Raw genomic sequence first — 27,915 nt, 5'->3', positions numbered from 1 at the left:
TAAGCCTGTGCCGGAGTTGGAGCTGGAGGAAGGGTTTGGACTGAAAGGAAGGATGTGTGTGGTTGAGAACAGGACGTCATGGTATGGAAAAGACAGTAGCGCAGTAAATAGAGAGTGGGTGTGTTGAACAGTCAGGGTTGTTGGTATAAAAGCTGCCCCTCTCTCATATGTGTTCCCATTTCTTTGGTGAGCATTTTTTTCAGAACAAGGGGCTAGAGTGTGTGAGTGTGCATCCAGAGGGCAAGAGGACAGTGTTTTGGTGACCTTGAGGTGCAGAGGACTGATAACCCCTCAGGATGGATCCGCTGCCTGTGGTGACCTTAGCCGTGGTGGCACTCTGCTTTCTAGGGAGTGTGGATTCCTCAGCTTATGACAAAATAGTCACCCACAGCCGCATACGGGCCAGGAATGAAGGGTAAGGAAAGAGGGCAGGTTAGGAAAAGCTTTTGTGCTCAGATTATTTTTATTACTCAGCAGGCTCATCCAACATTAGCTGCATTGGTGACACATTGGTAGATGTGTGTGTAAGTGAAAGGCTGATCAGGCACACACAAAATAGATTTTATCTTCTTTAAAATGTATTTATTTATTTTTCGTTTATTAAGATACAGTTACAAGCAAATATTGGGAAAATATAGGGATTTCAGCGCATTGTTGCTTTAGTTGCTATATCTGAATTTGAATTTGAATAAAATTGAATTGAATTGAATTGAATTGAATTGAATATATATGTCTACTTGTTTTTAAAAAAAGGACATAATTGATGCTGGACAGGTACTTAAAAAGTTCAGCAAAATGTTTTTTTAACCCAAAAGCACAACATTGAGGAAGTGGACATTTCCTTCACCAGCAGACTCAAATACAGACACAAGCAAGCGATTAATATTTGTTGATTTGTATTTGTTTGTTTTGGGTTTTTTTTTTTTTTTTTACAATAAAAATGGATTTAAAGGGGCATGTGGTCATCAAAATGAAACTGATTCTTAACCGTATTGTCTTGTCAAACTAATCAACCCTGTCTGTTCCCAGCCACATAATGACACAACTCCTCCCCTTGATTTTGATTTTTTTTTTACATCATTGTCTTCTTTCCCTCCCCCCCCGCCATCCCCCCAACATCCTTTTCTCTGACAGGCCCAACGTCTGTGCTCTGCAGCAAGTTGTGGGAACCAAGAAAAAGTACTTCAGCACATGTAGAAACTGGTACAAACAATCCATCTGTGGCAAAAAGGCGTAAGTCTTCCATAAATTGCTTAACTGATCAAATGTGTTTGGGAGCTTGAGGCTAAACATTCAACTAAAGTGCAAAGCGCCCTCTGCTGTAGCATATCCACTAACTAAACAAAGCTAGATAAACATTAGTGCTTGCTGTGGGTATTCCTTTGCATGATATCATTCCCAGCATTTTGGTTCAGTTGCATGAGGGCAGCTGTTCTTGAGTTTCACGCACTTTCTGCCTTAGGTCATCCAAACCTACATAATTTAGTCGCTTCCTTCGCTGCAGAAAGAGGTAGAATTTCACATCCCACATAATGTAAAACAATCTCATTCATTGTCCTCTCTCATCCTCCTCATTCCTAGTCTGAGCTTGCTCTGTAGGATGCAGACCAAGGGATTGCTGCAGTGTGTGACAAATTCAGTGCTATATGCTCGACGATGTTCAGTGCTAACCTTCTCCAACATTACTCTACCGACGGTGGATAAAATCCAGGACACAAAACTGGTTTAATAAGACTTTGGGCTCTGTAAGCGTCTTGAGACCTCTGAGAGAGCTTTTTAGCGTGCCTGTTTTTAATTTACCAAGCCATGACTTAAATAAGAGATTGTTAAGCCAAAGTCAAAGGAAAGTTGTGATGATTTTACATCAGCATAATGTATTCTTGGCAATTGTTGCACAGAATGAGTGTATAATCAGCGAAATAGCCACTGGAGTGTGAGGCCCAGCTGGAGCTACACACCTTGTCAGGCACAGTGTGAGAAAGGGAAAACGAAGCGCAATCCTCCAGACTGCCATCAATATGCAGTCGAACACAGTTGTGCAAACAGGCCAACATCTCAGACACCTGTTGGCCTGATCAAAAACTGTAAAAGTGCGGAAAGCCTGAGTTCTTTTAAATCAAGATTAAAAACACATTTGTTTAAAATTGCCTTCAACTGTCCTAGTTAACTGAATCACCACTTTTTTGTTCTATTTTCTATCTATATTTTATTCCTACTTGCTCTTATTCTGTTTTATTTTGCTATATTTTAATCATGTAAAGCACTTTGCATTGTCTTTGTACTGAATTGTGCTATATAAATAAATTTGCCTTGCCTTGCCTTGCCTTGTTGGCCTGAAAATGAGGAGAAAGACGAGGGAGAACTGTTTCTAAGTGCTGTAAGGGTATTTCGTAATTCAGAAAAAAAGAATAGAATAAAATTGAATAGATGTATCCTATACTGTCCCTCGCAAGGGTAATTCAGGTTTATCAACAGCAATGTGCAGATACACATCAATGGAGCAATAATAATTAAAAAAATAGGAAAATCAGAATTAAGGTCATTTAAAAGGTAATTTAATTGTATAAATCAAGCATGATAATGACTATAAAATAAGATAAAAGCAAAAGACATTTAAATGTTAAATGAACGGGCAATCCCCGTGTGTACGTTTTTTTTTACCATGGCCATATCTGCTAAGTAAATTGGTCAAAAAAATCACAATTAGGAATTTCCGTTAACTAAAAATATACATGCAAGTAAAAATAAAACAGAAACAGACTAACACAAAAGTCTCGCCCCTCTTGTGTTACTCCTTTTTTGGCCACAGAGCACATATTTGCTCGCCATAGACAACAAAGAAATCCATCAGGCAACTGTGGTTTTGTCTGTTTGTTTGTTTTTGTTTTTTTTTTGTTTTTTTGCTGATGATATGAGCAATTAGAAAAGGAGACTTGAAGCCAGAGTGAGGCTGTATGTACGTTCCTGTGTTCAATATGGGAGTGGCAGATGTGCTAGTGGTGGCAGATGTGTTACTATTACAGCCTTTGAAATATATTAAAACTACTCTCAAAACTGATATGAGGAAATAATAGATTTTAATTTTTTTTAAGAATTAAAAACGTTGTGCACTCAAAATGAACAATTCAAAGATTATGGTTAGTGTGAAATCGCAGTGGAGGGAGGGGGGGGGGGGTCATGCTTGAGAGCATGCATAGGCTACGGCAAGACGCAATGCAAGAAAGGCATTTTGATAGCACTCAGTGGAACTTACCATTATAGTGTCCTGAGACCTGCTTAATCTATTAGATAACAGCAAACTATAACAGCAACAAAAAAAAAAAAACTCGTAACTTGGGGCAGTTGTTGATATGCCCACAAAGTCTGGTGTTCAACAAGGCAAAATAAGTTGTATTATTAGTATTTTCTAACTTATCTGTATTTCCAGGAAACAGATATGGGTTCCCAACCTTAGCTTTACATTATACAGGCACTGATAGAGAGGGATCTTACCTGGCTCTATTTTATGCTGCTTTTGAACACTTGCTCTCCAATAGGACTTCAAATGTGTTTGTCTCCTAATTTGATTCAGATATTAGAGCTTGGCAGAACGTCACACCTTACGCGGTTGATGCTGATTGCTGATTGCAAGTCAGAAAACAAGTGGGATTTGCTTTTTATTGTGTTTGCAACTACAGTAAGCAACAGAGCCAGTCAGAGTGTGTTTTTCCCTACGTCTTGTGCATTCATGCACTAAATATGTTTACCAGTGGATGTACATTAATATGTAAGCACCTGGTTTGAAGGGAACAAAAATAGTGAGAAGTGTCAATAGTTTATTCCTGTAACTTTTTAGGGTAACCACTGAACTTGGGGCTGCTCCACAAACCTTGACTTGCCTAGTTACATATTACAAATTCAGGGAGTTGTTCCTATTGTTTCTGAACTTAAATAAAATGCAACTTCTTAGCACAAATAAAATTACCATGTATGCGTGAGCTCCAAGAAAATGATGGGAAATCCCGTTTCTATGGATATTTTAAGCTATGAATTAAAAGTGGAAGAAGCAAAGAATCAGGACATTACAGTACAAAAGGTGTGTGTAATGCGGAATGATCAGGTTGCAAAGCTGTAAAAATACGGATACAAGACTGACTGCTTTTTATGCAGACTGGTTTCCTTACAGAGAAGAACTGCAACAGCTTTTCTCAGATTGGAGTCTCGGTGTGTGTGTGCATGCACGGGTGCACACATGTGTGCACGTGTGTGCACGGGTGCACACATGAGTGCACGTGTGTGCACCCGTGCCCCCATCTGCTCATCTGGAAGCCACATTGTTTTGATGATCGGTTTCAGTGAACTGGCTTGTTCTGTCTCTGGTCTTTACTGCACCTATTATCCTGTCAGAGTACACGCCAAGAAGAAATGACTTCATACCCCCTCTGACTGCCAACAATTGTGCACCAGTATTTATGTATTCAAAATTTTAATATCAAGTAACATGAACAGCATGGCTATTTGCACAACAAAAGCTAACTAACTAAGGCTGATTAAAGTTTGGCCGACTCGTCCTTTTTGAAATTGTGAGGACAAAGATGGTTATGTTGTGCTCTAGTTTATTTTAGAGAATAATGTTTCTGCTCTAAGCACAACATTAATCAGTTCTGTGTTCAAATTTAAAAACAGTATTTCTTTGATGTTTGACCTTAATTATATTAATTTCATAAACACAAAAGACTGTAAATAATTTAGCACTTTTCAAAAAGGAGAAAACCCATGCAGTGCACATGAACAACTCAGTTACAACCTTTTACACACTTTTTCTCACATTAACCCATAAGTAGGTAATGATTAGTCATTACAGAAACTCTAAAATAGGAGCTTGTCTCACAAAAACACATAATCCTAGGAAGTAAGAAGAGTAAAACTATTCTAGGTGAATCTATCAAAGAGTTTTGCATTCCTAGCTCTGCTTTTTTAGGTATAATAATTGAAATCCATTTTTCTTATGGCTGCCTAATGCACAGTTGTGGACTCGAACAACAAATTTAATGATTTTAGACTACCAAAATCCCAAAATACTTGGGACTTGACTTGGACTTTTGATTTCACTTTCACCTGATCTGTTTTAACTTGGAAATAGTTGATATCTTACACCAAACAGAAAGTGTGCAACTAAGCATCTGTCTGGTATGCAAGCGAGCCTACTATGCGCCTCAGGCCATTTTTGAATATTTTTCTCTGCTTGTTGCAGCAACCCAATACCTGCATCATGTGCTGCTCAGCTCCTTTTATTCTGCATCCTACAATGGTAACAAAGACAGTGATGGAGAGCTCCTGTCACCCAGAGTCCTGTCAGTCCCTAGCCATATCAACATAGTAGGGCATGCCAGTGGTGCCACAAATGTGTAAGCATCATGTTGGCTGATGGGCACGGCCCAAAAGACTGGCCGCACACCTTGTTTTTATTGTGTGTGTATATGTGTGTATGTGTGTGTGTGTGTGTGTGTGTGTGTGTGTGTGTGTGTGTGTGTGTGTGTGTGTGTGTGTGTGTGTGTGTGTGTATGCGGGGGGGGGGGGGGGGGGGGGTTGTACAGAGGTGTTGACATTTTCCTGCAGATGGAACTGATAGTCTCAGATTGTTTCAGCAGGATCCTGCAGCCCAACAAAATAAACACGCCAGTCAAAGTGAAATTAATGAACTTTCTCCTTCCTGCGGCAACCTGTTTCAGCATGTAACAGGTATTATCTTTAGGAATCGTCAAGTTTTTTTTTCTTTTTAGACTTGCTTTAAGTCCAAGACTGACTTTTGTGCATCCCTACAAACCTGAATGCACTGAATGTAAGAGGCAAGCTGTCACCTGTTGCCCTCCTGCAACAGGGAGGAAGGATTGTAATAACATGGGGGAGTGGGGGGGATCTGTATTTCTTGGGCAAGTTAATAGTAACTTTTCATATTCCCCAGATCTAACAGCACAGAGATAAATAATTTTGTATGTTTGCACAAACTGCAAGCTGATCAAAAAGAAATAGAGAGGAGCAAGTAAAATATGTGTTGGATAAACCACAGGCAAGAAGCAATAATATCTACCTTGATGGAAACATTTAAACATTCACAAGCAAGAATCTTGATTCAAAGCTAATTAAATGAAAACTTTGTGACAAATGTTAGCTTAAAACTTAAGTTTTGTTGTTTGTTCGTATTTAATCACGGAGCCTGGAAAGTTACATGTTCTGATTGAGATGAAAATCTAAAGAAAATCAATGTATCCAAGCTGGAAGATAGCATCAATGTGATCATGTCAAATGAAATCAACCTGATCAGAAGACACATGCATGAATAATTAGATTCTTTTTCTATTTTAGTCTTCTGGTGCTACTCATGTAATACTGAAAAGCAAAGAGAAGTGTTCCTTTTGTTTAGACATCTGGTTAATTATTTTAGCTTTGGCTAAGTTAGTATTTTTAATGTACTGTTTTTTGTTCCTTATTACTATTCACTGTAAATATCAACCTTAGCATTGGTATTACCAGGTTTTTGAAGTCCAGTTCCTCTTGCGGGTTGTTCTGGCAAACAAAAACACCTTTTAAAAATTATTTATATCTCTCAATGGTTAGTTATTGCTGATTTAATGACATATCCGGACAAATGACTTCTTTCACACTCAAAATTAAACATGTAGGACTTGGACTCGACTCAGAGCTTGCAAATCTTGATTTTGCCCTCAACATGGGTTTTTCATGTCCTGATGCATCTCAATAGTCCAGGTCGAAAATTAAAAAAGAAAGGTTCAGTGGGTCGTCTTAACGGGTTCTTCTTTTGGATGATTTCTCAGATCGAAAAGGTTTCTTGGACAAGAGACGAAATGTTTCAACTAAAGAAGAATCCATCCAGATGACCTATTCAGTTTTTCATTGGGTATTTCATATTTGTTTACTTGGGACTTAACTTGTTACTTGGGTGGAAAGACTTAAGACTTATATTTGACTTGCAAAACAATGAGTTGGTCCAACTTTTCTAATGTGATGCAGCCACACACTTTCCATTTCCATCTCTGATCTGGCTCGAGGATTTTATTTTCTCTCCCGGATGCTGCCAGTTCCAGTGAGTATTGACCTAATAGAAAAAAGAAAACCATTTGAAACCAGGCCTGATCAACCCAGTTCAAATTTTTGAGGAGTTTTTCCTTACACCTCTTACTTTGCCTCATTTTTCCTCTACCACTGAACTTGGATGACAAGGCTCAGCTTGGCCAGCAAAGTTCCTTTCCTGCAATATTAATAAATCTATTCCAAATTAATCAAGGATTGCAAATCATCCAACGACCTGGGGACGGAAAAGCCACCCACCGTTTCCACCAAATGTGCCACAACTTTAAGGTTGTCATGTATGCCGTGATTCCCTTTCAGCTTAGTTGAGAAACTGGAGGGTGAATAATGTAGCATAAGAGATCTAGTTCGGGTTATGGACATAAGTTATCGCAATAAATAAGAAATAAGAATAAGAATGTGTAATGTAAAACCTGGCAGTCGGAATATGGTGATCAGTTAAGCTCAATCAGAATCAAACTGCTTTCCGAATGAGACTGGTGGTTTATGCAGATCATTAATCCTGTCTTAAAACTTATTCCAGTCATGTTATTTGGATCAGGGCAAACTGTGGGACCCTATGTCTCTCATCCTCTATTGCAAGAAGACCAACAACCAAGCCTGTAGCTTTATTAGGTAACGTAGGTAGGTGCAGTAACGTCCTAACCACTCATAAGGTGCATTCACATTGAACACGAATGTGTCAGGTCGAGCGACAGATTTACATGATATCCCTATGCACAGGTGCCACACAGGAGGGACGTGACTCAATCGACGCTAAGCGAGGCCACACAGGCAATTCTAGTGATGCAAAACGCACAATTTTGCCGATTAAAGCGAAGCCAGAGCAACACGACACCTACGATGGATGCGAAGCAACAGTTATTGGAGTTGAAAAAGCTAAACATTTGTGTCGTAGTCGGCTGCGGCAACCAATCTGGAACTAGACGTGGTTGTGACATAGGATGTGATTTAGGATGGAGACTACGCTGTTTTCATTCAACATCTAATGCGGTCTGCGGTAGCCCTGAGTTGTATGAATCAACCAATTATCACCACCGAAACAAGTCCAGAACGGACCAATCCTAGAGACAGGTTAGTGAGGAGACTGGAGTGGCAGTTAGGTGAAAGCGTCACTCGATGCTCTGCTGTGTTTCTGGCTTATCGACAGCGGTGCAATTGCTGTTGCCTGCTGCGCGAATGGCCGGCGATAATGTCAGGTGAGTGACAGCGACCAAAAGTGGCGACATTGTGGCGCCATTTGCGTTCAATGTAAACGCACCTTTAGAATCTTGCACAGGTCCATTCTGGGTGCTCAGAGGACACGCAATGAATTGCTTTTTATTTGTAAAGCAGGGTACAATTGCACTGGCTCTTGTTAGGCTTGGTTGGTTGTGTAGTAGTTTTATTGTTACATGACATACTGGAAACGTTTTAAGCTGATTGCTGACATAAACACTGGTTAAGGTTCCCACACATCATCTGAGTTGTCTGTTAGACATTCTGCATGTTTGGTCATTGGGCAAGTATTTGATAAGTCACTTTTATGTGTAATGTGCTTTGCTTTGCTGTTTTTCTTTTCATTGTTTGCTTTTTTAGAAGTTCTCCTAACACCGTGACATTTTTTACCTTCAGAACCCTTTAATGCTTTGTGTAGCCTTACTGTGCAGACTGGAAATGCTGTGCTATATTTTTTTCATGTTTTCACCACTCTTGATCCAGCTGTCTTTCTCTCACAGCTACAGATGTTTTCTTTTTTTTCCACTCAGGCGTCAAATCTGGTCACGCAATCAGGAATTTCTCTTTGGCTTCTCTCAACTTGCATTCACATTTGATCTCCCTTTGTTTTATTGTTTTATTTTTTTTTTGCTGCCAAAATATTGAAATATTACTTCACACTGCAAAGCAACTGCAAGTACTTCAGAAATCATGAAATCCATTTTCTACATCTGCAGCTTGTTGAAAATTGTAAGAGTTGTTTTAATCACTTACAGTGAACAGAAATTCACATTAGTTTTATGTGCCCCCTTTTTTTTCCCAGTACTGTCTTATATGAATGTTGCCCTGGCTACATGAAGCTGAATGGGATGAGAGGATGCCCTGCGGGTAAGACGAGCTGTAATTTAAAATGATTGCTCCCAGTGGTTTAATCAATATAGTAATTCTTTATCATTTTCTGCACCCATTAGTGGCTCCAATAGACAATGTATATAATACTTTGGAGCTTGTAAAGGCTACAACCACACAACGATACTCTGATATGTCAAATTTAAGAAAGGAAATCGAGGGGCCGGGCGCCTTCACCGTGTTTGCACCCAGCGATGATGCTTGGGAAGAACTAAGCCCTGTGAGTAAACTGGAAGTGCAAATTCTAGCATTGCCTCACAAATTTTCTCACATTCCATGATTCTTTTCCACATTTTGTCACATTAAAACCTTAAATCTAATGTTTTTGAGAGATGTTATGTGTTACAATATACAGCAAAGTTGTCAGATGGATGGAAAATAAAGCATGTTTTTTTGTAAAATTATTGAAAAATAACAATCCGGAAATGTGGTATGCACTTATATTCAGCTCATTTTACTCTGGTACCTACCTCCAAAAGGGTCAATACAGCATCATGTAGAACAAGGAACACACCAGAAAGATCAGGAATGTGGGTCTGAGCTTGTATGTTAGAATGGCCTAGTCAAAGTACACATCTTCATAAAATGTTTATTCTAAATCCGTGGCAAGACAACAACAAAAAATACTATTTATATGTTCTCCATCCAACCTGATTGAGTTTGAGTTTTAAATATAAGGGAAATTTTAAGTATCTGGATGGGCTAAACTGGCTGAGAAATGCCAAAAATAATTCAAAGTACACAAATGTGTACAAGGCATTGACTCTTTGAAGTAACTTCAAATGCACCTCCTATTTTGTATATGATAAGAGAGTAAATTTGAAAACCACATTTCCTTTTCTTTCCATTTTACAATTGTGCACTACTTTTGTGTTGGTCTATCTCATAAAATCCCAAAGTTAAACATAGCTGTTCGTTTGACAAAATGGGAATCAGATCAATGATTATAAATTCACACTGTACACATTTCCCACTGATAAGAAACTAATTTACTGTGCCGTCTTCATTATTTTAACTCCAATAGACTGCACGGTCGGCATTGGAGAGTAATGTAAATGTCGAGCTTCACAACGCACTTCAGTATCACATGGTGAATCACCGCCTGATGACCAAAGACATGAAGAATGGAATCACTGTCACTTCAATGTACAATAACCAGGGGATCAATATCAACCACTACCCTAATGGGGTCAGTATGTGCAGCACTCGCAGGAGAAGAGCCTTGTGATCATAATGAACGCATTAAAAATAGTATCTCCCTCTTTAGATTGTGACTGTGAACTGTGCCAGGATCATCCATGGTAACCAGATGGCTACAAATGGTGTGGTGCACGTCATTGATCGTGTGATCAGCGCTACGACTAGCACCATCAAAGAATTTCTGGATACTGATGAGTCGCTTGACGAATTTAATGTAAGCAAACGTTAATAAAAGCCAAATGTCTTCTACTCTTTGGGTTTTACATTTAACACAGTCTTTCTCTTTTTTTTTTTTTTCCTTTTAGAATATAGCTACAATTGCTGGTCTTATGGACAAGTTGGACAAGCCTGGTCACTTTACTTTGTTTGCCCCAACGAATGAAGCTTTTACCAAGCTGCCGCCAGGCTTTATGGAGAGTATCTATGAAAATGAGCCGGTCATTAAAGGTACAAACAGGACACAGTGAAGAGGAAATCCCTGCTTTAAGATTAATTCAGATGACTTTAATTACCCTCTGACTCTGTCAGTGCTCCAACTGCTGATATAATTACCTGTTATACATACTGCATATACTGGTCCAAAAACACTATTGTAATGCATTCATTCAACAGCACATCTTTCTTATTTAACATGCATCGTTAGTACCAATCTTTGCTCAACTACTGTACTTTCTGAATCCCAAATGCTAAAGACAAACTAAAGAGAAATGTGATAAAACTAAAGAGTTTAGTTTTATCAAATTACTGATACATCTAATTTGAGTGTTTAGCTTTTAGTCCTGCAGACCTCAGCACTTTAATACAGATTTCAAAACCATTCATCTAAATTAATGTTTAGAAATATGGGTTATGAATGCTAGATGAAACTTAAAAACTCCCCTTTTGTTTCACGTTCATCCCTAATTCTTATATTTTCACAACACATTTTAAAAAATTGAGCAAAACTGTTAGTCAAGTAACCTGAAATATTAGGATATTGATAATCAAAGAGACCGTGTGCAATCACAAGCTAGTGCTGACAAGAAAATTGGCTGTGCACGGTTAATCTAGCAAGCCAGAAAACTCCCACCAGGTTTCACAGCTGGCCATCCAGTAAATCAAACTTCTGTTCCATACCTAAAGGCTTATGTCATTGCCCACAACACACTTGTACACATGGAGTGTGTAATGTCAAGCTGATACAGAGACAACTAGCCAACACCTTGGAGGATCTTTCAATCTTCAATCTGCGAGGAAGGAGCGCTTCCTCGCAGATTCTGTTTTGGGGAGGATGTACAAGCTCCCCTCAGGCGAGAAGCCAAATATGCAAAAGTTATATTCTGCAATCATTAAGAGACATTTCTGAGTAGAGTGTGTTTTATTTTTTTATTTTTTGATGAAGTGACATTTGAGCATTACTAATGTCAAATTTGCAAGAGCTGTGCAGCTCATTATTTAGTCAAAATAACTTTTACATCACTATTAATCAATTGGTTATTTATATAGCCATTTACACAGCCAGCAAATTAAAGGGGACTAAATTGCTTTACAATGAAAAACAATAAAACAAATATAAGATAAACAGCACACAGCATCGGAACATCTGAACCGGCAAGAAATATTAAAAATCTAGCCCCTGGATATTATTATTCTATTCTAATTTTGAGATGTGATTCAAAAAGACGTGGATCAGTGGTGGAGTGCAGCTCCAGAGGGAAGTGGTTCCAGTGTCTAGGAGTTGCCACTGAGAAAGCCTGATCACTCCAGCATTTTAACCTCCTGATGAAAACTCCTTTAATCACCTCAAAGACCAGAAAGCTATAGTAATTCAGACAAATAATGTGGGCATAGGTTATTAAAACAAACAAGAAGTATTTCAAATATATTCTAAAATGGACATAAAGCTAATAGGAACAGGACACAACAGGTTGGGTGTTGACTGAGAGAGACCAAAATAAAAGGCATTGCAAAATGACTTTCTAGAGCTCCCTCCAGGTCAGAATGATTTCACTTGGGTTTAACACATGCCACCAGAATAGAAGAACACACATTGGCAGACGCCATATGTTGCTTCAGGGAATGGGCCAAACACTACTCTCTGATGGCGATGACCTCTTTTGGCATGGAAAATGTGATCTGCACCAAAAGCAGAAAGGGTTCAGGAATGGCTTTAGGACCACAGAAACATGTTTAAATGTTGTTGACTTGGTCTCCAGCCTCTCAAGGCATCCATTAAATCAACCGCTGTGGGATTTGCGGGATAAATGAGTGCGATTCATGGATGCCCCACCTGACAGCTTTTAGGACTAACATGATTTGCTGCTCACATCTTGAGATACCACAACCCACCAATGACTTGGCCGAACAAGGTTCAATTGATAGTAAAAAGAGGAATCAACAGACTATTAGGCTGATGGTCACAAGGATACGCCAGTTGTTTGGATCATGTTTTCGTTTTTTTTGCTTTGTAATGATCATAAAGTTGAATCTTTTATTACATAGATGTAACCTAATTATCACATTTTTTTTTCTTTCAGCGCTGGTGAACTACCACTTGTTGAACAGCGTACAGTGTGCAGAAGCAATCATGGCAGGGTCTTTCTATGAGACCGAAGAGGGCAGCACCATAGAGATCGGGTGTGACGGCGATAGTCTGACTGTAAACGGCATCAAGATGGTGCTGAAAAAAGACATTGTTGCCTCCAATGGAGTTATTCACCTCATAGACCAGGTGCTCATCCCCGATTCAGGTAAGACTACTTTTCTGTGACTCTTTTATGTCATTTTGTTTTACTACATCGACTTGAAATTTTGTTTATACCACTTGAACCTTTTATTATTTTGTCACATTCAAATCACAAACTGTAATGTATTTAATTTGAGTTGCGTATGATAGACCCACACAAAGTAGTGTATAACGGAAGTACGAGGAAAATAATCTCAACCATTGCATAGTACATTTAACTGGATGTTTAGGGTTGTGAAGGTGAGCCACTGCCCCAGTTTCAATTGGTTCCAGGTTTTCTTAAAGGAGTGGCCTGTATTTAGCTCTTCCCATCTACTCTGACCGGCGCTCCTGGCTTTACCAAAGAAAACGATCCCCACAGCACGATGCTGCCACCTCCATGTTTATCAGTGAGGATGATACGATTAGTGTGATGTTTAGTTTCCAGCTTTTGACACACGTCACATTTTTGAAGGTTTGCCAAAAAGTAGATAAATTATTCGTCTTATCTCACCAGAGAACCTTCCTTTACATGTAAGCAACTCCTTCCTGGTTTGTCGTCAACTGAAAGAGGGATTCCTACTTGATTTGAACATCGGCTTTCTTTGTGTTACTCACAAATTAAGCCAGATTTAGGGGGGCGCACTGTTAAAAGTTTGCAGTTTTAATGAGAAAGAAGTCAAAAGGGTATGAATACCCTTGCTTATGAGTCTGTCATGTTTGTATGTTTTAAACTAGCCAAAGAAGTGAGGGAACTGATGGGAAAATCCCAGAGCACCTTCAGCGACTTGGTGTCTGAAATGGGTTTAACTAGTTCCCTGAGTTCGGAGACACAGTATACACTTCTGGCTCCACTGAACTATGCCTTTACAGGTCAGTAAATGAATGTTTGATACAGAAAAGAAAGCATGTTTGATCTGCTCCCGCATTCATTTTTTCCTGACACCATTTGAAAACTAACCTTACTGTGTGCTTGTCAGAGGAGGTGATGGCGCAGGATGAGAGCTACCTGAAACTCATTCTGGAAAACCACATGCTCAACCTCAAAATCTCGCTGAGGGAGCTTTACAACGGACAGCTGCTGGAAACACTTTCTGGCAAACTGCTGAGAGTCTTCATTTATCGCACTGTGAGAGCTCTGTGTGTCTGTGTTGTTTGTAAGAATTACGATTGACGCTTGTCAACACTAAATCTATATTTAAATAAATTAAAAGTGAAAGACAATGGCAAGCTGCAGCTTCCACCTCGGAAATCTGAAATCTCCTGATAGTTATCACTGTATCGGTTGCCTTTTAGCTGTAGCCTAATGCATTAAAGCTGCCAGTTAGTCCTGATTTTGGCAGATAAAAGACATTTTTTGCTCTCACGCTTTAGAAACTACAATCAGCTGGGATTTATCTCGTCACTGAAGTGTCGTATTGTTTAGTTTGATTGATTGTGATCAAAGAGGGTTGTGTGACCGTCCTAACTCCCCTTTTAAGAAATCGTTTCCAGATTTGAACATTGATTGTTAGATGGGGTAACTCTCTGGACCTCTCTCTTTTCAAAGGCCGTGTGCATAGAAAGTGCATGTATGGTGAAAGGCAGTAAAGAAGGAATGAACGGGGCTCTTCATCTCATGAGTTCGCTGATCAGTCCAGCAGACAAAACAATGTTTGAACTCCTGGATGCTGATGGAAGATTCAAGTGAGAACTATAACTTAAATTGTTCTTTTTTTTTAATCACTTTCACCTTTAAAATTGGCCATACCAGAAAACGCTGCTGCTTTTCAAATGTTTCTAAGGTGAAAATGTATCTGTATGGCAGCTCTCCTCACACGCTTTTTCTTAGCTTACATTTTTATTTGCCTTGATGGATTGTAAAATCTAAAATGGTGACATCAATTCTCTTGAATCTTCATCATCCTTCATTTGCTGTGATTTATTTAGAGTAATAGAACATTGTCTTTCTTTATTTTCTCTTACTGAAATATAAATGCAGGACGTTCTTGTCACTGATGGAAACAGCAGGCCTGGAAGATCTGCTGAGGCAGACTGGCTCCTACACCATTTTTGCACCAACTGATGAAGCATTTGAAGTCCTCAGTAAAGAGGACTTGGATTTGCTTAAAAGTTAGTAACCTATCAAAATTCCACCACTGTCTTAGTAGCTTTGGTATTTGAGTAATCAAAATCAAAAACATTTCTGTTGTCATTGATAGGTGATCTAAATGCTTTGAGAACCATTCTTCTGTACCACTTCAGTGAGGGCATCTTCATCAATGGAGGACTGGAACCAAAAGTGACCAATCTGCTGAAAAGCCTGCAGGGCAAAAACCTCCAAGTTAAATCTGTATGTATTTTTTCTATCTATCTCAGTGTCCTCGACACAAAAAAAAAAAAATGCTGAAATTTAGCAACTGCTTTTACGATTAATTACCTTTCATTTTAACAATTGTTCAAAAGCGTGCCTTTTATTATTGTGAAATTACATTTTATGGCCACACATTCTGTGAATCTGAGCCATGAACTCAATCTTTCTCCACTCTCTCATCTTAAACATTAACATCAAAGAGACCTTTATTAAGCTGCTTCAAAGCTAAATAATATGCTGCTTTCTCTGGAGAACAGCCAGGAGTAATAAATAATGACTTCCTATCTTAACCATCAATACAACTTCTTCATATTCACTCTGCTCTTCATTTCTTCGACCTGCTATAGCATGTTCCTTATTGTTGGAGTAAGGCGGCTATAGCAACCTGGGTGGGCTCGTGCCACAGCAGCTCACCTGTCTCTCATCACTCCTCTCACTCTGCTATCAGAGTCTCTAATTAAGCAAAGAGGAAAAATGTAGAGCATTAACCAAATAATATTTGGTTATAGGCATCCATTAAACTTAATTATTTGCTGGGCCCATATTCTCTGTGAATTATATATATCTATACATACATACCTAAAAGACTATGAGAGAACTCCAATAAAGTATGTTAGATAAGTTTTGTTTGTTTGGGCACAAATAAATAACCATTATTATCAAACTGAACCTGATCACAGAAACACTAATGAAAGATTAATTAGGAAAGCATGGACATATTATTTGAGGTATTAAAAGACAAATATTCTCACATTTACTTTTCTTTCCTCTAAAGGAAAACAATTCTATCCATGTCAACTCAGTGGAGGTGCCAGACAGTGATCTGATGGCCACAAATGGTGTCATCCATGTGGTAAAAAATGTTCTCTATCCAGCAGGTAAGAAATGGCATTGAACACCTCATTATGCATGTTCAAGTGACAGAATATAGACATACTGCATAATCAAGAGGACATATTGCGTGTGATATACAGACCTTCCTGTGGGCAGTCAGGACCTCCTAATGGTGCTGCAAAAGCTGATTAAGTATATTGAGATAAAGGTACTAAACCACAAAGCATAAAAAAATTAATAAAAAGAAAATATTTGTATATTCCAGAATTTCTGCTATTTGGTTGCTCTTTTTGTTCTTTAGTTTGTCTCTGGATTCACTTACACTGAGATCCCTCTCACCTTCATCAGTAAGTTTCTTTTCTCGCTGTTCATGCTGTAAGACAAAGTGAAAACAAAGAAGTTAAAACTGATTTCAATACTTCACAGGGAGGATCATCACAACTACTCGTTTAATTGAAGGTAAGACCAACAGCACCATTCGGAGCAGAACAGCTTGGTTGTTTAGTGGATTTGTAATTTTGTGGTTATTTTAACTGGCCTCACAGGTTCTATAATGTTGATCGATGAACAATTAGAAAACCGGCATAAAACAAGGCACAACTTACAGGTTCTACTTTTTTTTCCTCCATTCACTTTCCTTGTCATTTACGTCTGTTTGGACCTGTTAGTAGCTCTGAGAAGTTACAAATGAGGTAGTGAGAATTTTGTGTATCTCAAAGTCAGAGGTAATAAAGGTCTCCTGAAAGTGACTTTCTCATTTAATCTGAGCACACAAATGGTATAGCACTTTAAAACATTACGTATAAGACAAAAGTTTTTAGAAGTAATAAGGAACATTACTTCTATTTTTGGATTTGAAACATTTGGAATTTTATGCTGCATATGAAAAAGAATGCAAGTAATGCACTTGCATTGAACCTTGATGCCTACTCCCCACTGTATTTGCCTAAACTGTATTTATTTTAGACTGGCGACCTGTCCAGGGTGTACCGCACCTCTCGCCCATTGACAGCTGGAGATAGGCACCAGAACCCTACGCAACCCCACAGGGGATAGGCATGTTAGATAATGGATGGATGGATTTATTTTCCCAACCTGCTTTATTTTATCATGCCAAAAACATGAAAAGAAGAGGCTGTTTTTGACTTAACTCCTTCAGTGTTTTAACCTGGCCAGCCAGACTGCTAATGTGTAGCACTCTATGTTCAACGGGTTTGTGAACGCACAAATACTGCGAGAATGCAGCTTGCAGGCAAGGTTACCAGTGTTTGCTGTGCAGGGGTCATTATCTGGAATTAGATATAAGGTATTCTAATTCTCAAGAAACTATCAAAAGGAAGTAAAATAATTTCAGATCCTAAATACACTATTTATCAGAGATTGACTTTTTAAACTAGGGCCTTCTTGAACTAGTGAATTGCTATAACAGTCATGACTAAGTTGTCAGCCCTAAAAAAATAAATAAATAAATAAAAAATAAAAATCAACAAAAGTTCTTCTTATTAAAGTTTGGAAAATAGGTTTCACCTAAACAGATCTACCTTATTGTTGTTGTTTTTTTTTGCAAGACTTTTCAAAACGTCTTTCTTTTGAAATTACATTTCTAAAGTAATGGGATTTTATGTCATACATAAACACCATCCATCTTCTTCCACTTATCTGGGGTCAGATCGGGGGGGGGGGGGGGGTAGCAGCTTTAGTAGGGAGGCCAAGACTTCCCTGTCCCCAGCCTCTCGGGCCAGCTTCTCTGGTGGACCTCCAAGGCATTCCCATGCCAGCCGAGAAGCATAGTCATTCCAGCATGGGTCTATCTCTAGATCACCTCCCGGTGGGACATGCCCAGAATACCTCACCAGGTAGGTGTGAAGGAGGCATCCTAACCAGAGGCCCAAACCACCTCAACTGGCTCCTCTCGACATTGAGAAGCAGCAGCTCTACTCTGAGTCCCCTCCAGATGACGGAGCTTCTCCCCCTATCTCTAAGGGAGAGCCCAGACACCCTATGGAGTAAACTCATTCCAGCAGCTTGTATCTGCAATCTCGTTCTTTCGGTCACAACCCAAATCTCATGACCATAGATGAGGAATAGTAGATCGACCGGTAAATCGAGAACTTCACCTTTTGACTCAGCTCTCTCTGCACCACAACAGAACAGTACATTGCCCGCTTTACTGCAGACGCTGCAACAATCCGCCTGTCTCCCGTTCAATCTCCCGTTCCATCTTTCCTTCATTGGGGAACAAGACCCCAAGATACTTAATCTCCTCCATTTGGGGCAGGATGTCCTCCCCGACCCGGACAAGGCACTCTACCCTTTTCCGGTTCAAGACCATGGTCTCGGATTTGGAGGCACTGATTCTCATCCTGGCCGCTTTGCACTCGGCTGCAAACCGCTCCAGCAAGAGCTGTATATCATGGCCTGATGAAGCCAACAGGACCACGTCCTCCGTAAAGAGCAGAGACGCGATCCCGAGGCCACCAAAACGGATCCTCTCAACACCTTGGCTACACCTAGAAATTCTGTCCATAAATGTTATAAACAGAATTGGCGACAAAGAGCAACCTTGGCGGAGTCCAACTCTCACCGGAAACAAGTCCGACTTACTGCCGGCAATGCGGACCAGACTCTGACACCAGTCATACAAGGACCTAACAGCCCGTATTAAAGGGCTTGGTACCCTATACTCCCGGAGTACTCCCCACAGGATCCCCCCGAGGGACACAGTCGTATGCCTTCTCCAAGTCCACAAAGCACATGTAGACTAGTTGGAAAAACTCCCATGCACCCTCCAAGACCCTGCTGAGGGTGTAGAGCCCACCCAGTGTTCTACGACCGACCAGGACAAAAACTACACTGCTCTTCCTGAATCCAAGGTTTGACTATTCGCCTGATCCTCATCTCCAGATCCTCTGAATAGACCTTACCAGGGATGTTTAAGAATGTGATTCTTCTGTAGGTGGAACACACCCTCCGGTCTCCCTTTTTGAATAAGGGGACCACCCCCAGTCTGCCAATCCAGGAGAACTGCCTGTTCAATGTTGTTATACATAAATATCAAGTAGTGAATACAGTGAAGGGAAAAGAGACTGCTTCATTTATGTTAATTAATACGAATGCAAATCTGAAATGCGTATATTTTCAGCACCTTTTACTTTCATTGATAAAATCTGTGAGAATCAATTGCAATGCCATCTAGTTAAACAGAGTCCACTGGAGTGTTATTTAATCTCGGCATAAATATGTGTTGGCAAGACAGCTATTGGCCATCCACTCTACAAATCCGGCTTTTGTACAAGAATGGCAAGATAAAAGCACATGACAACCTGTAAGAAGTCCAGTTGAATGTTTGCCACAAGCCATGTAGTGGACACTGCAAACAAGTAAACAAATATGATTTAGTCAGACAAAAGGGGAACTTTTCAGTCTACATGCAAAACGCCATGTATGGCATAGACTAAACACTGCACATCACCTTAAACAGACCATCCCTAAACACACTATCCCTATGGTAAGAATGGTGGTATCAGCATCAGTGCTTTAGGGATGCTTCCTTTTGCAGAGACAGCGAAGCTGGTCCGAGTTGGTGAGAAGATGCATGGAGCTAAACGTGGAGAAATCCTGACAGAAAGCTGTGAGAAGCTACAAAATCCTTTAGACTGAGCCAAAGATTTATATCTTCATGTGCACAGCCCCTCTCCATCCATCCTGACTAAACTTGAGCTAATTTGGAAAAAAAAGCAGTAAAACGTTTTGTCTCTAGATGTGCAAAGCTTTTATAGACATATGCTAAAATATTTGCAGACTTGGTTCTGCAAAGTATTGATTCAGGTAAGGCCGGATACATATCCCTACAACACTTTTTAGATTTTCTTTGCGAAAAGTTTTGGAAAAACATGCATCCTTTTCCTTCTACTTCATAATTAAGCTACACTTGGTGTTGTGTATCCCATAAAATCACAACAACATACACTGAAGTCTGTGCTTGTAACATAAGAAAAAATTAAAACATTTAGGGGCTATAAACACTTTAATAAACCACTGTAATACTTTGTTGCCAATATCATGTTGAGTCTTGTAACAGTATATGTGCACAATGGAAAACATCCAAAGTTTAAAGAATATAGTACCCTATCACTTTATGACCTAATTTCAAAGAGCAATTATTACTCTGGCTTTGATTACAAATGTGGGCCCGGTACCAAAAGGCTCCAGATCACAGATTTGAGGGCTGTTGCAATTCCTTTATGGGCCTTATAAATAGTGCCAGACAAAGCATAATCATAGGATAGCATCATAGGTTAGAATTAAGTTACTGGCGGAGGTTTTGTTGAAATTGATTCAGTTGAGTTTTGTAAGATTTTAGACATTAGGTGAGGATATATTGACTATAGATCACATTTCCCTTCCAAATCTAAAAAAAAAAAAACAACACAAAAAAACAGACAAGCTTATTGAAAACATGAAAATGTAGGATGGATATGCCCTGCGATAGACTGTCGATCTGTCCAGGGTGTACCCCGCCTATTGCCCATTGACAGCTAGAGATAGGCACCAGCACCCCTCACGACCGCACTAGGGATAGGCATGTTAGAAAATGGATGGATGGATGGATGGATGGATGGATGGATGGATGGATGGATGGATGGATGGATGGATGGATGGATGATGGATATCAAAAAGGTAATGCTTTAGATTCAAAGATTATTTATTGTCTCCACATGCTACCGAGGTGACATTTCCTTTTGGCCCCTCCGGTTCAGAGTACACATAAACAAGGCAAATACACAAACAAACAGGCAATGAACAAGGGTCACATTGTTTTTGTTTTGGGTTTTTTTTTGTTATTTTTTTTGTAGAATTGTACAATGATGATTTCAGGCTACGTTTACAGCAATGTGCATTTAGATATTCTGAGATAGAAGGCAGTAACATTAAGGTGATTGTAACGTATTAAGGGCCAGTAACAGTGGGGTGACTTTAAAGCATTGGACTGCAGTCTCTCATAAGGGTGTGATTGCCCTCACAGGTCTGGGGAAGAAGCTGTTTCTAAGTTTATTTGTTTTGGCTTTGAGGCTTCTGAAGTGTTTACCTGATGGGTAACAGTCAAACGGTGCATTGCCTTGGTAGGTGGGATCAGTGGAGATGTGTCTGACCCTTCTCTGGACTCGTTCTGCATAAATTGAGTCTAGATCCTGCAGACGGCATCCCACAATCCCCTGCGCTGTTATCACCACCCGTGCTAGATCCTTGCTCTCCTGAACCGTGCAGCTCCCATACCATACAGTTATGCTGATACATAACACACTTTCTATGGTAGCTCTATAGGATGACTTCCTAAAATTTAATGCATTTACATAACAAAATTTTAATCAGTTTGTCTGACTGGACCTGGAAAAGTATGGGTTGCTTGATGCTTATGAGGGCTAGTCACTGTTTGTGTAATCCAAACTTTGTTCACCATTTTGATCCCAGTGTGGTTTGGACTCCTCCAGGGAGCCCCCTCATCATTTTTCTATTTCAAGGTTTAGTCTTGTAGAGAATTGTGTCAGGTTTGGGAACTTAAGGGTCAGGAAATAGACAGTCTTGGGCCATGTTTGTATTATAGCTAAGGTCAGTGATTTTTTTAACCTCCTTTTTGTGAATACATAATGTATTGACTACTTTTAGGAAGTAAGGACCATTTTACCCAGTGTCACAAGAAGTGTTTCTGAACAGGATTACCAACTATAGTTTTAACGTGGGCATCACTCACTCTGTCGGGTTGAAGATAGAGCCAGGCCAAAAGGTTAAGCTTGAAATGTATCAGTCTGTCAATATTCCACCTCTGACGTTTAGTCCCATAATTTGGATCTTGACAGAAAGGACTAAAGATGACAGATAATACTGGCTGAAATAGGCTGCCTTTGTTGAATGGAGGACATGTGGATTCGCTATCTTTGGTTGTTGGTTAATGTAACACAATTATTGACAATTGTTTTGTGAGATGGTTACTCAATAATAATAATAATAAAAAAAAGAACTGGTCATCTATAGATTAACAGGAACCATACTCATAAGGCAGAAAGGCAGTACTGATGACTAAGTGCTTTTATTTACAAGTTACAACTAAATCTGCTGCAAAAAGCTAAAATGGATAGGAAATCCAACATTTGTAATTGAAACTTTTAACATTTGTCCTTATAGGTCCAAAAACAAAGACAACAATCATTGAGGAACAGCCATCAGTTACAACGTTTACCAGAGTCATCGAAGGAAAGCCAACCATGAAACAAGTGACAAGAGTGATAAAAACAGAATCAACTGTGCCCAAGGTGGTTGTTGAGGGGGATCAGTCCACCAAAAAAGTAACCAGGGTCATCAACCGACCGCCTACAGGCAGCAAGTTTACAAGAATTATTGGGGGTAAGCCAAGAAAAAACTACATTGAAAAATGCCTTCATCATTTGTAATATGGTTCCAAAATAACTCAGGAGATAACAATGTTTAAATATGAAAAGTGATCAGCTCATTAGTCATAATCTGATGTGCTTTAACGCAGGTGGAGAAGCTAGAACAAATAGGAGGACAGAAACAGGTAAGTTGCTCTAAAAGGTTTGCTTATTTCAAAAAGGCATTTAGCCTAGATCTAAGATGTGTATGTATAATTCAACAATAGTATTCACAGTCCTGTTAAACTTGAAGGTTATTATTATTTTAAACTCACTACTGTGCAATTATGACAATGTACAATATTTACAGACATAATCGTAACAATTCATATAGCAATATATATTTTTGCAATATACATACCACCCAGGACTATACTCCTTACCTTTTCATGTTAATACTGTATATATTTTTGATAATCTGACATTTTGATATTTCTGCACTGTTTAGAGCTGACTTTAATCTCGTTTTACACGTGTACAATGACAATAAAAGGCATTCTGATCCTGGTGCTGACAAATATGTTATTTCACTCTGTGTTTCGTGTAAACATCAGTTAAGTTGGAGGTAGAGGGTTCTGGTCTGCAAGGACAAGACTCAAAAGGCATATTGATGATCCAAGAGGACGTTTTGTAAAATAAAACAAGTCTCATAGACTAAAAAGATAAAAGTCAAACTTTCTGGGAGGTGTGTCCCTTCAAATCATACCGACAATCAAACATGGTCTTGCTAATTTGCCCCTTCAGGACCTGGACAAAACAGTTTACCCAGTTTACCCACACAAAATCTGGGCCCCATGACATAAAAATGTATTATTATCCCAAAAGCTCATATATATATATATATATATATATATATATATATATATATATATATATATATATATATATATATATATATATATATATACGTTTTGTTTGATGCTATCAAACGTTTAACAGTGGAAAAAAAAAAGAAACTGAAGATATCTGTAGAGGTGCATGCACTGTTTCACCACACTGTATTTTTGGCTTTATCACATAACACCACTTTTGGCGAGATCCAAAAAGCATATCAGTACAAAGACCATCTGTCATAGATGATGGCGTAGTGGTAATGATGTGGACTTGTTTTGTTGCCATAGCATCTGGATACCTAGCAGTCTCTCATTTGACTGTGAATTCTTCTGTATAACAAAAACAAATGTGCGCTCATGTGTCTGACAGCTGAAGTTTGTCCCAAACTGGTTCATTATAAGGACAGGATTTAAAACATAGTAGCATATTTAAAACAGAATGGCATAAAGAGAAGAAGAAATGAACAAAGGTGTCACCAAAGTTTGTCAAAATTCAGATCTCAATCTGTTTGAAAGGCTGTGGTTGAGAACGCTATCCACAAACAGATTTCAGCAGACCTGAAAGAACTAAAACAATGATGGGAACCAAATAAGTGAGTCAGTCCATGCAGATTCAAAGCTGTTGAATGACTCTGAACCTTCTTCTCCACTCCCCATCTCAAGGTGTAGCCACAATCACCACTGTGAAAGAGCCTCAGATCATTGCGGGTAAGGTGTCCCCACACTAATACATAAAAACTACTGAGAAGAAAAACTGTGTTCATCAACGTTAATGCATGTTCAGTGACCGCCTATGTATTATTGGATTCAAAGAAGGATTTGTTTTGTACATTCAGTCCCAGATTTTTCAAAGCTCACCAGCATCAGTGACAATCCAGCTCTGCTGAAGGAGGAATCTGGGAAAATCACCAGACTCATTCAAGGTGAAAGCCTTTAACCATAACCGTGCACAGATTTAACAATGAATCTACACGACTGACAGATTTCTGTCTCATTTTACAGAGGGAGGGGGATTTGCTGCAGCCAGGAAGGGACCAGGTAAAATAATGATTAGAACCATAAACTCACAATTTGTGATTCTTTTGTCCTTCAGCCTAACTTACACGTTTTCCATTTATCCTCCATGACATGCTTTGTCCTTGTATTCATCACCCAGCACCCTTATTAAGGCTGTTTCATCTTTTACAGCTGGAATGAGGAGAAGAGTAAGGCTGGTCAAGCGTCAGCACATGCCAAGGGAGTGATGTGAAAAAGAAGAATGCATGCACAGTGCTCCTGGTTGAGCCCTGGTTAAATTGTGGACTAATACAGATTAATCAAATCAATCTAGCAATTTCTTTGTCTTAACCTCTAAATCTGGTGTGGTTGGCGTAATGTGTTATAGTTTTGTCGTAAAACTAAAATACTTTGCATTGTAGTGATTATTGCTCTGAAAGCCATATCTGAGACATTAAGAGTGGGATAAACTGGGGTAAAAATAATTTTTTAAACTTTTTATCTAGTGAATGGATATCTTAGGAAGAATTTTGGGACGTTTGTAATGGGTTTTGTATAAAATTATGCTTTTAATATCATGACAAACAGTGTTTTGATATCAACATGCTGTTCTCCAAGCGGTAGTTAAAAACTAACTTGATTTTGAGTGTTTGTGAAACCTTTTATTTTGAAAACCAAACTTTCTCTTGGCTGTGACCTAATACATTTGTAAATACAATTCATTTCTAGAAGTCAAGGAAACAGACATTGTTTTGTTTGTTTGTTCTATGCAATATTAAAGCTGTTTTCAGTTCAGTAAACATGTTCTCACATTATAAAGATATTGCCTGAAATATTTTGTAATTGAACCGTTTGTCTTCACAAGAAAATATCATACACCACCAATTAACTTACTATAATAACATGTATTCATTAAGAATGTTTCAATTACCACTGGGTAACAACATGTAAGTCACATGGACTAGGCCACGCCCACTTCTGTCTGAACATTTCTGTAAGGTTGCAAAAGCCTTTTGGATGGAATTTGCATCCTATGCATAGTCTTGAAACAGTGTAAATAATTTGGAAATATTAAACTCTAGGCAGTTGCAAAATGCTGAGAGTTTTGTGTCATAAAAACAGCCAAACAGATTATTATGAAGCTTTGTTCATCCATTAAGGGTAACATTCTAAGACTACCCTAGCCAAGTGGTAATGGTAGGAAAAAGTGAGTATGTCCACTGAAAAAAATCTAAACCTGATCATTCAATTTGCCTATTTAGTCTAATATTGTATGACATAATTTGATACACTGTAATTTATGGTCTGCCTCAAAGTTTCTCACTCTGCTTTTTAAACAGTATGTAACAGAAGCAAGGAGCACAATTGGCTTAAAGGTATACTATGCAACCGGGGTTGATTTTCCAGCGAGGCTCCCCCCAGAGGGCGAAAGTAAAAGTGCACTGTCGTAAATATGCTCAGCTGTTCTGGTTTCTCCATCAAGCCAGGCGCGGTTGTTTTGAGCTTAGCAGACAGGCGAACGCAACGAAAAGTCGAAAAAACGGCAGTACAAACAATGACTAACACAGTGAAGGTATGAACATCAGGCTTCCCGCAGCGCTATCTTGGCGAGGCGGCCGCCTCGTCAAACTCACGCTACCGCCTCGCCAACATTCAAAAAAAAAATATAATAGTAATAATAATAATAATAATAATAATAATAATAATAATAATAATAAAAAACTCAATATTCTTGCATGTTTATTTGACATTAACACGCGGTTCTTTGTTGCTTTCGTGCGTGCATATAGTGAATGGCAGGGCAAAAACACATGGAGTTCTCGCCGTAAAGCAAGACCGACTCTCGCGGTCTTGCACGAGACTTCTGAGCCTGTGTGTGCGGGCCGAGGGCTCTTGCAATTGCAAGTGCGGTATTTCCTCCACAGACCACCAGGGCGGCCGAGAAAACCTTTGTTCAACCTGAAATGACTCATTTAATCATCCAAAACGGTATGGAATACATTAATTAACTGAAAAATGTTGCATAGTATGCCTTTAAATTTGGGCACGCTTATTAATTTTTTTTAAATATAGTAAAGAGTGTCTTTGTGTACCGTGCTTATCAGGATAATGGGGCATGGGTTAATGAGGGCTCAGTCCTTATCACTGTTGGAAGTTGAACAGATATTGCATGATCTTTTTTTTTCTTTTCTTGTCAACTCAGACTCCAGTGAGTCTGAAGAATTCCAGTATTATTCATTTGTGTGTAAAATTTATCCTCAAAAGAATCCTAGAACCAAATATTTATAAATTATAAATCAGGTTACACAGAATTCTAGGGATGTTTTAGCTTTAACACCCCCATTTGCACCACAACCAGAATGGAGGAAGTGTTTTTTTCCCCTCACATCCCCTTGGCTGTGCATAGCAAAAGTATACTCCTTTCAAAATCAATCACACAGGCCTCATCTGAAAGATATTTTCAAATGATTCCATAAACGAAAAAAGGGCCATGATGAACCTATGTTTTCTAATTGTTACGCGGAGCAAAACGGCCATTTAAACTGGTGCTAAAAATCTAACTGTGACATCAAGTGGTTTTTGCTGAGGCATTTGAAATCCATGTTTTGTTATTTAGTATACAAACTATCCATTGCACTCACACTGTTAATTTTCTCTTTAGAAAATGTAACTATTTGCAGCAGTGACACTGAAGACGAGGAAATAAACAGTCTAATGTGCGACTCAATGAAAGAGAGCATTGTGACAGGCGTCTCTGTAATGATATTTTACATCCATCCGATCAAATATCCACATGTGCAATACATATGATGAGCAACGCGTTAAATTTAATGCAATATCCCTTTAAGGAAATGTATTTTTCTTATTCCCACCAAGGTGCACTTGTATGCAACGTGGATTCTTGTTACTCAGCTCTGAAACACGTTGTAATCCCTCTCCTGGAATCTGATCCAAAGATTTCATACATTCTTTCTCTCCGAGTGCAACGCCAGACAGCTCGGCTGTTTGTACTTTGACTCTAAATTAAAACCAGCCAGCTATAGCGGCCAATCAAATATTTATGGTTCCTGAGGGGAATCTCTGCTGAGACAAGAGCAAAGTCCCATCCAGATTTTAAAGTTGTGATTTATATACTGTGACCAAAAAGGATTTCCAAACAAATCCAAATGCACAACTAGTGTAAATCCAAGTCAGGAGGTTTCAATTTTATTTGATTTAATCTGTGTGGTAAAAAGAGCTCAACAAACGCACCTTATCATATTTAATGAAAAATAAGTTAATTATTTATTGCGACTTCTACATATTAAGGACTGTTATGACAGCAATTTTGCAACCTGGGATAATTGCACTTTAAATCCACTGATTTATAAT

The 27,915-nt window shown here is 39.0% G+C and overlaps 1 protein-coding gene across 1 annotated transcript; it reads left to right on the top strand.

The window, feature by feature from the left end:
* Window positions 1–92: 92 nt before the first annotated feature.
* LOC105919577 (periostin) lies at window positions 93–25,376 on the top strand. Its single transcript, XM_036143039.1, has 23 exons — window positions 93–415; window positions 1,135–1,233; window positions 9,110–9,174; window positions 9,258–9,415; window positions 10,220–10,384; window positions 10,463–10,609; window positions 10,701–10,842; window positions 12,912–13,124; window positions 13,838–13,972; window positions 14,080–14,228; window positions 14,649–14,785; window positions 15,081–15,211; window positions 15,301–15,431; window positions 16,228–16,330; window positions 16,427–16,494; window positions 16,588–16,633; window positions 16,713–16,745; window positions 22,470–22,688; window positions 22,825–22,860; window positions 24,211–24,255; window positions 24,384–24,470; window positions 24,550–24,585; window positions 24,736–25,376. Exons 1-23 carry the CDS (start codon window positions 297–299, stop codon window positions 24,789–24,791), a joined length of 2,520 nt encoding a protein of 839 aa, XP_035998932.1. The 5' UTR covers window positions 93–296; the 3' UTR covers window positions 24,792–25,376.
* The last annotated feature ends 2,539 nt before the right edge of the window (window positions 25,377–27,915 follow it).

The sequence above is a fragment of the Fundulus heteroclitus genome, chromosome 11 (assembly GCF_011125445.2).
Source record: "Fundulus heteroclitus isolate FHET01 chromosome 11, MU-UCD_Fhet_4.1, whole genome shotgun sequence".
In the NCBI taxonomy this organism is placed as follows: Eukaryota; Metazoa; Chordata; class Actinopteri; order Cyprinodontiformes; family Fundulidae; genus Fundulus; species Fundulus heteroclitus.
This window is presented reverse-complemented; position numbering and strand designations above follow the sequence as displayed.

Coding starts and splice junctions, on each gene's coding strand:
- LOC105919577 (XM_036143039.1), top strand. CDS start 297: ATGGATCCGCTGCCTGTGGTGACCTTAGCCGTGGTGGCACTCTGCTTT. Junction 24,471..24,549: donor AATCACCAGACTCATTCAAG/GTGAAAGCCTTT, acceptor CTCATTTTACAG/AGGGAGGGGGATTTGCTGCA. Junction 24,586..24,735: donor TGCAGCCAGGAAGGGACCAG/GTAAAATAATGA, acceptor CATCTTTTACAG/CTGGAATGAGGAGAAGAGTA.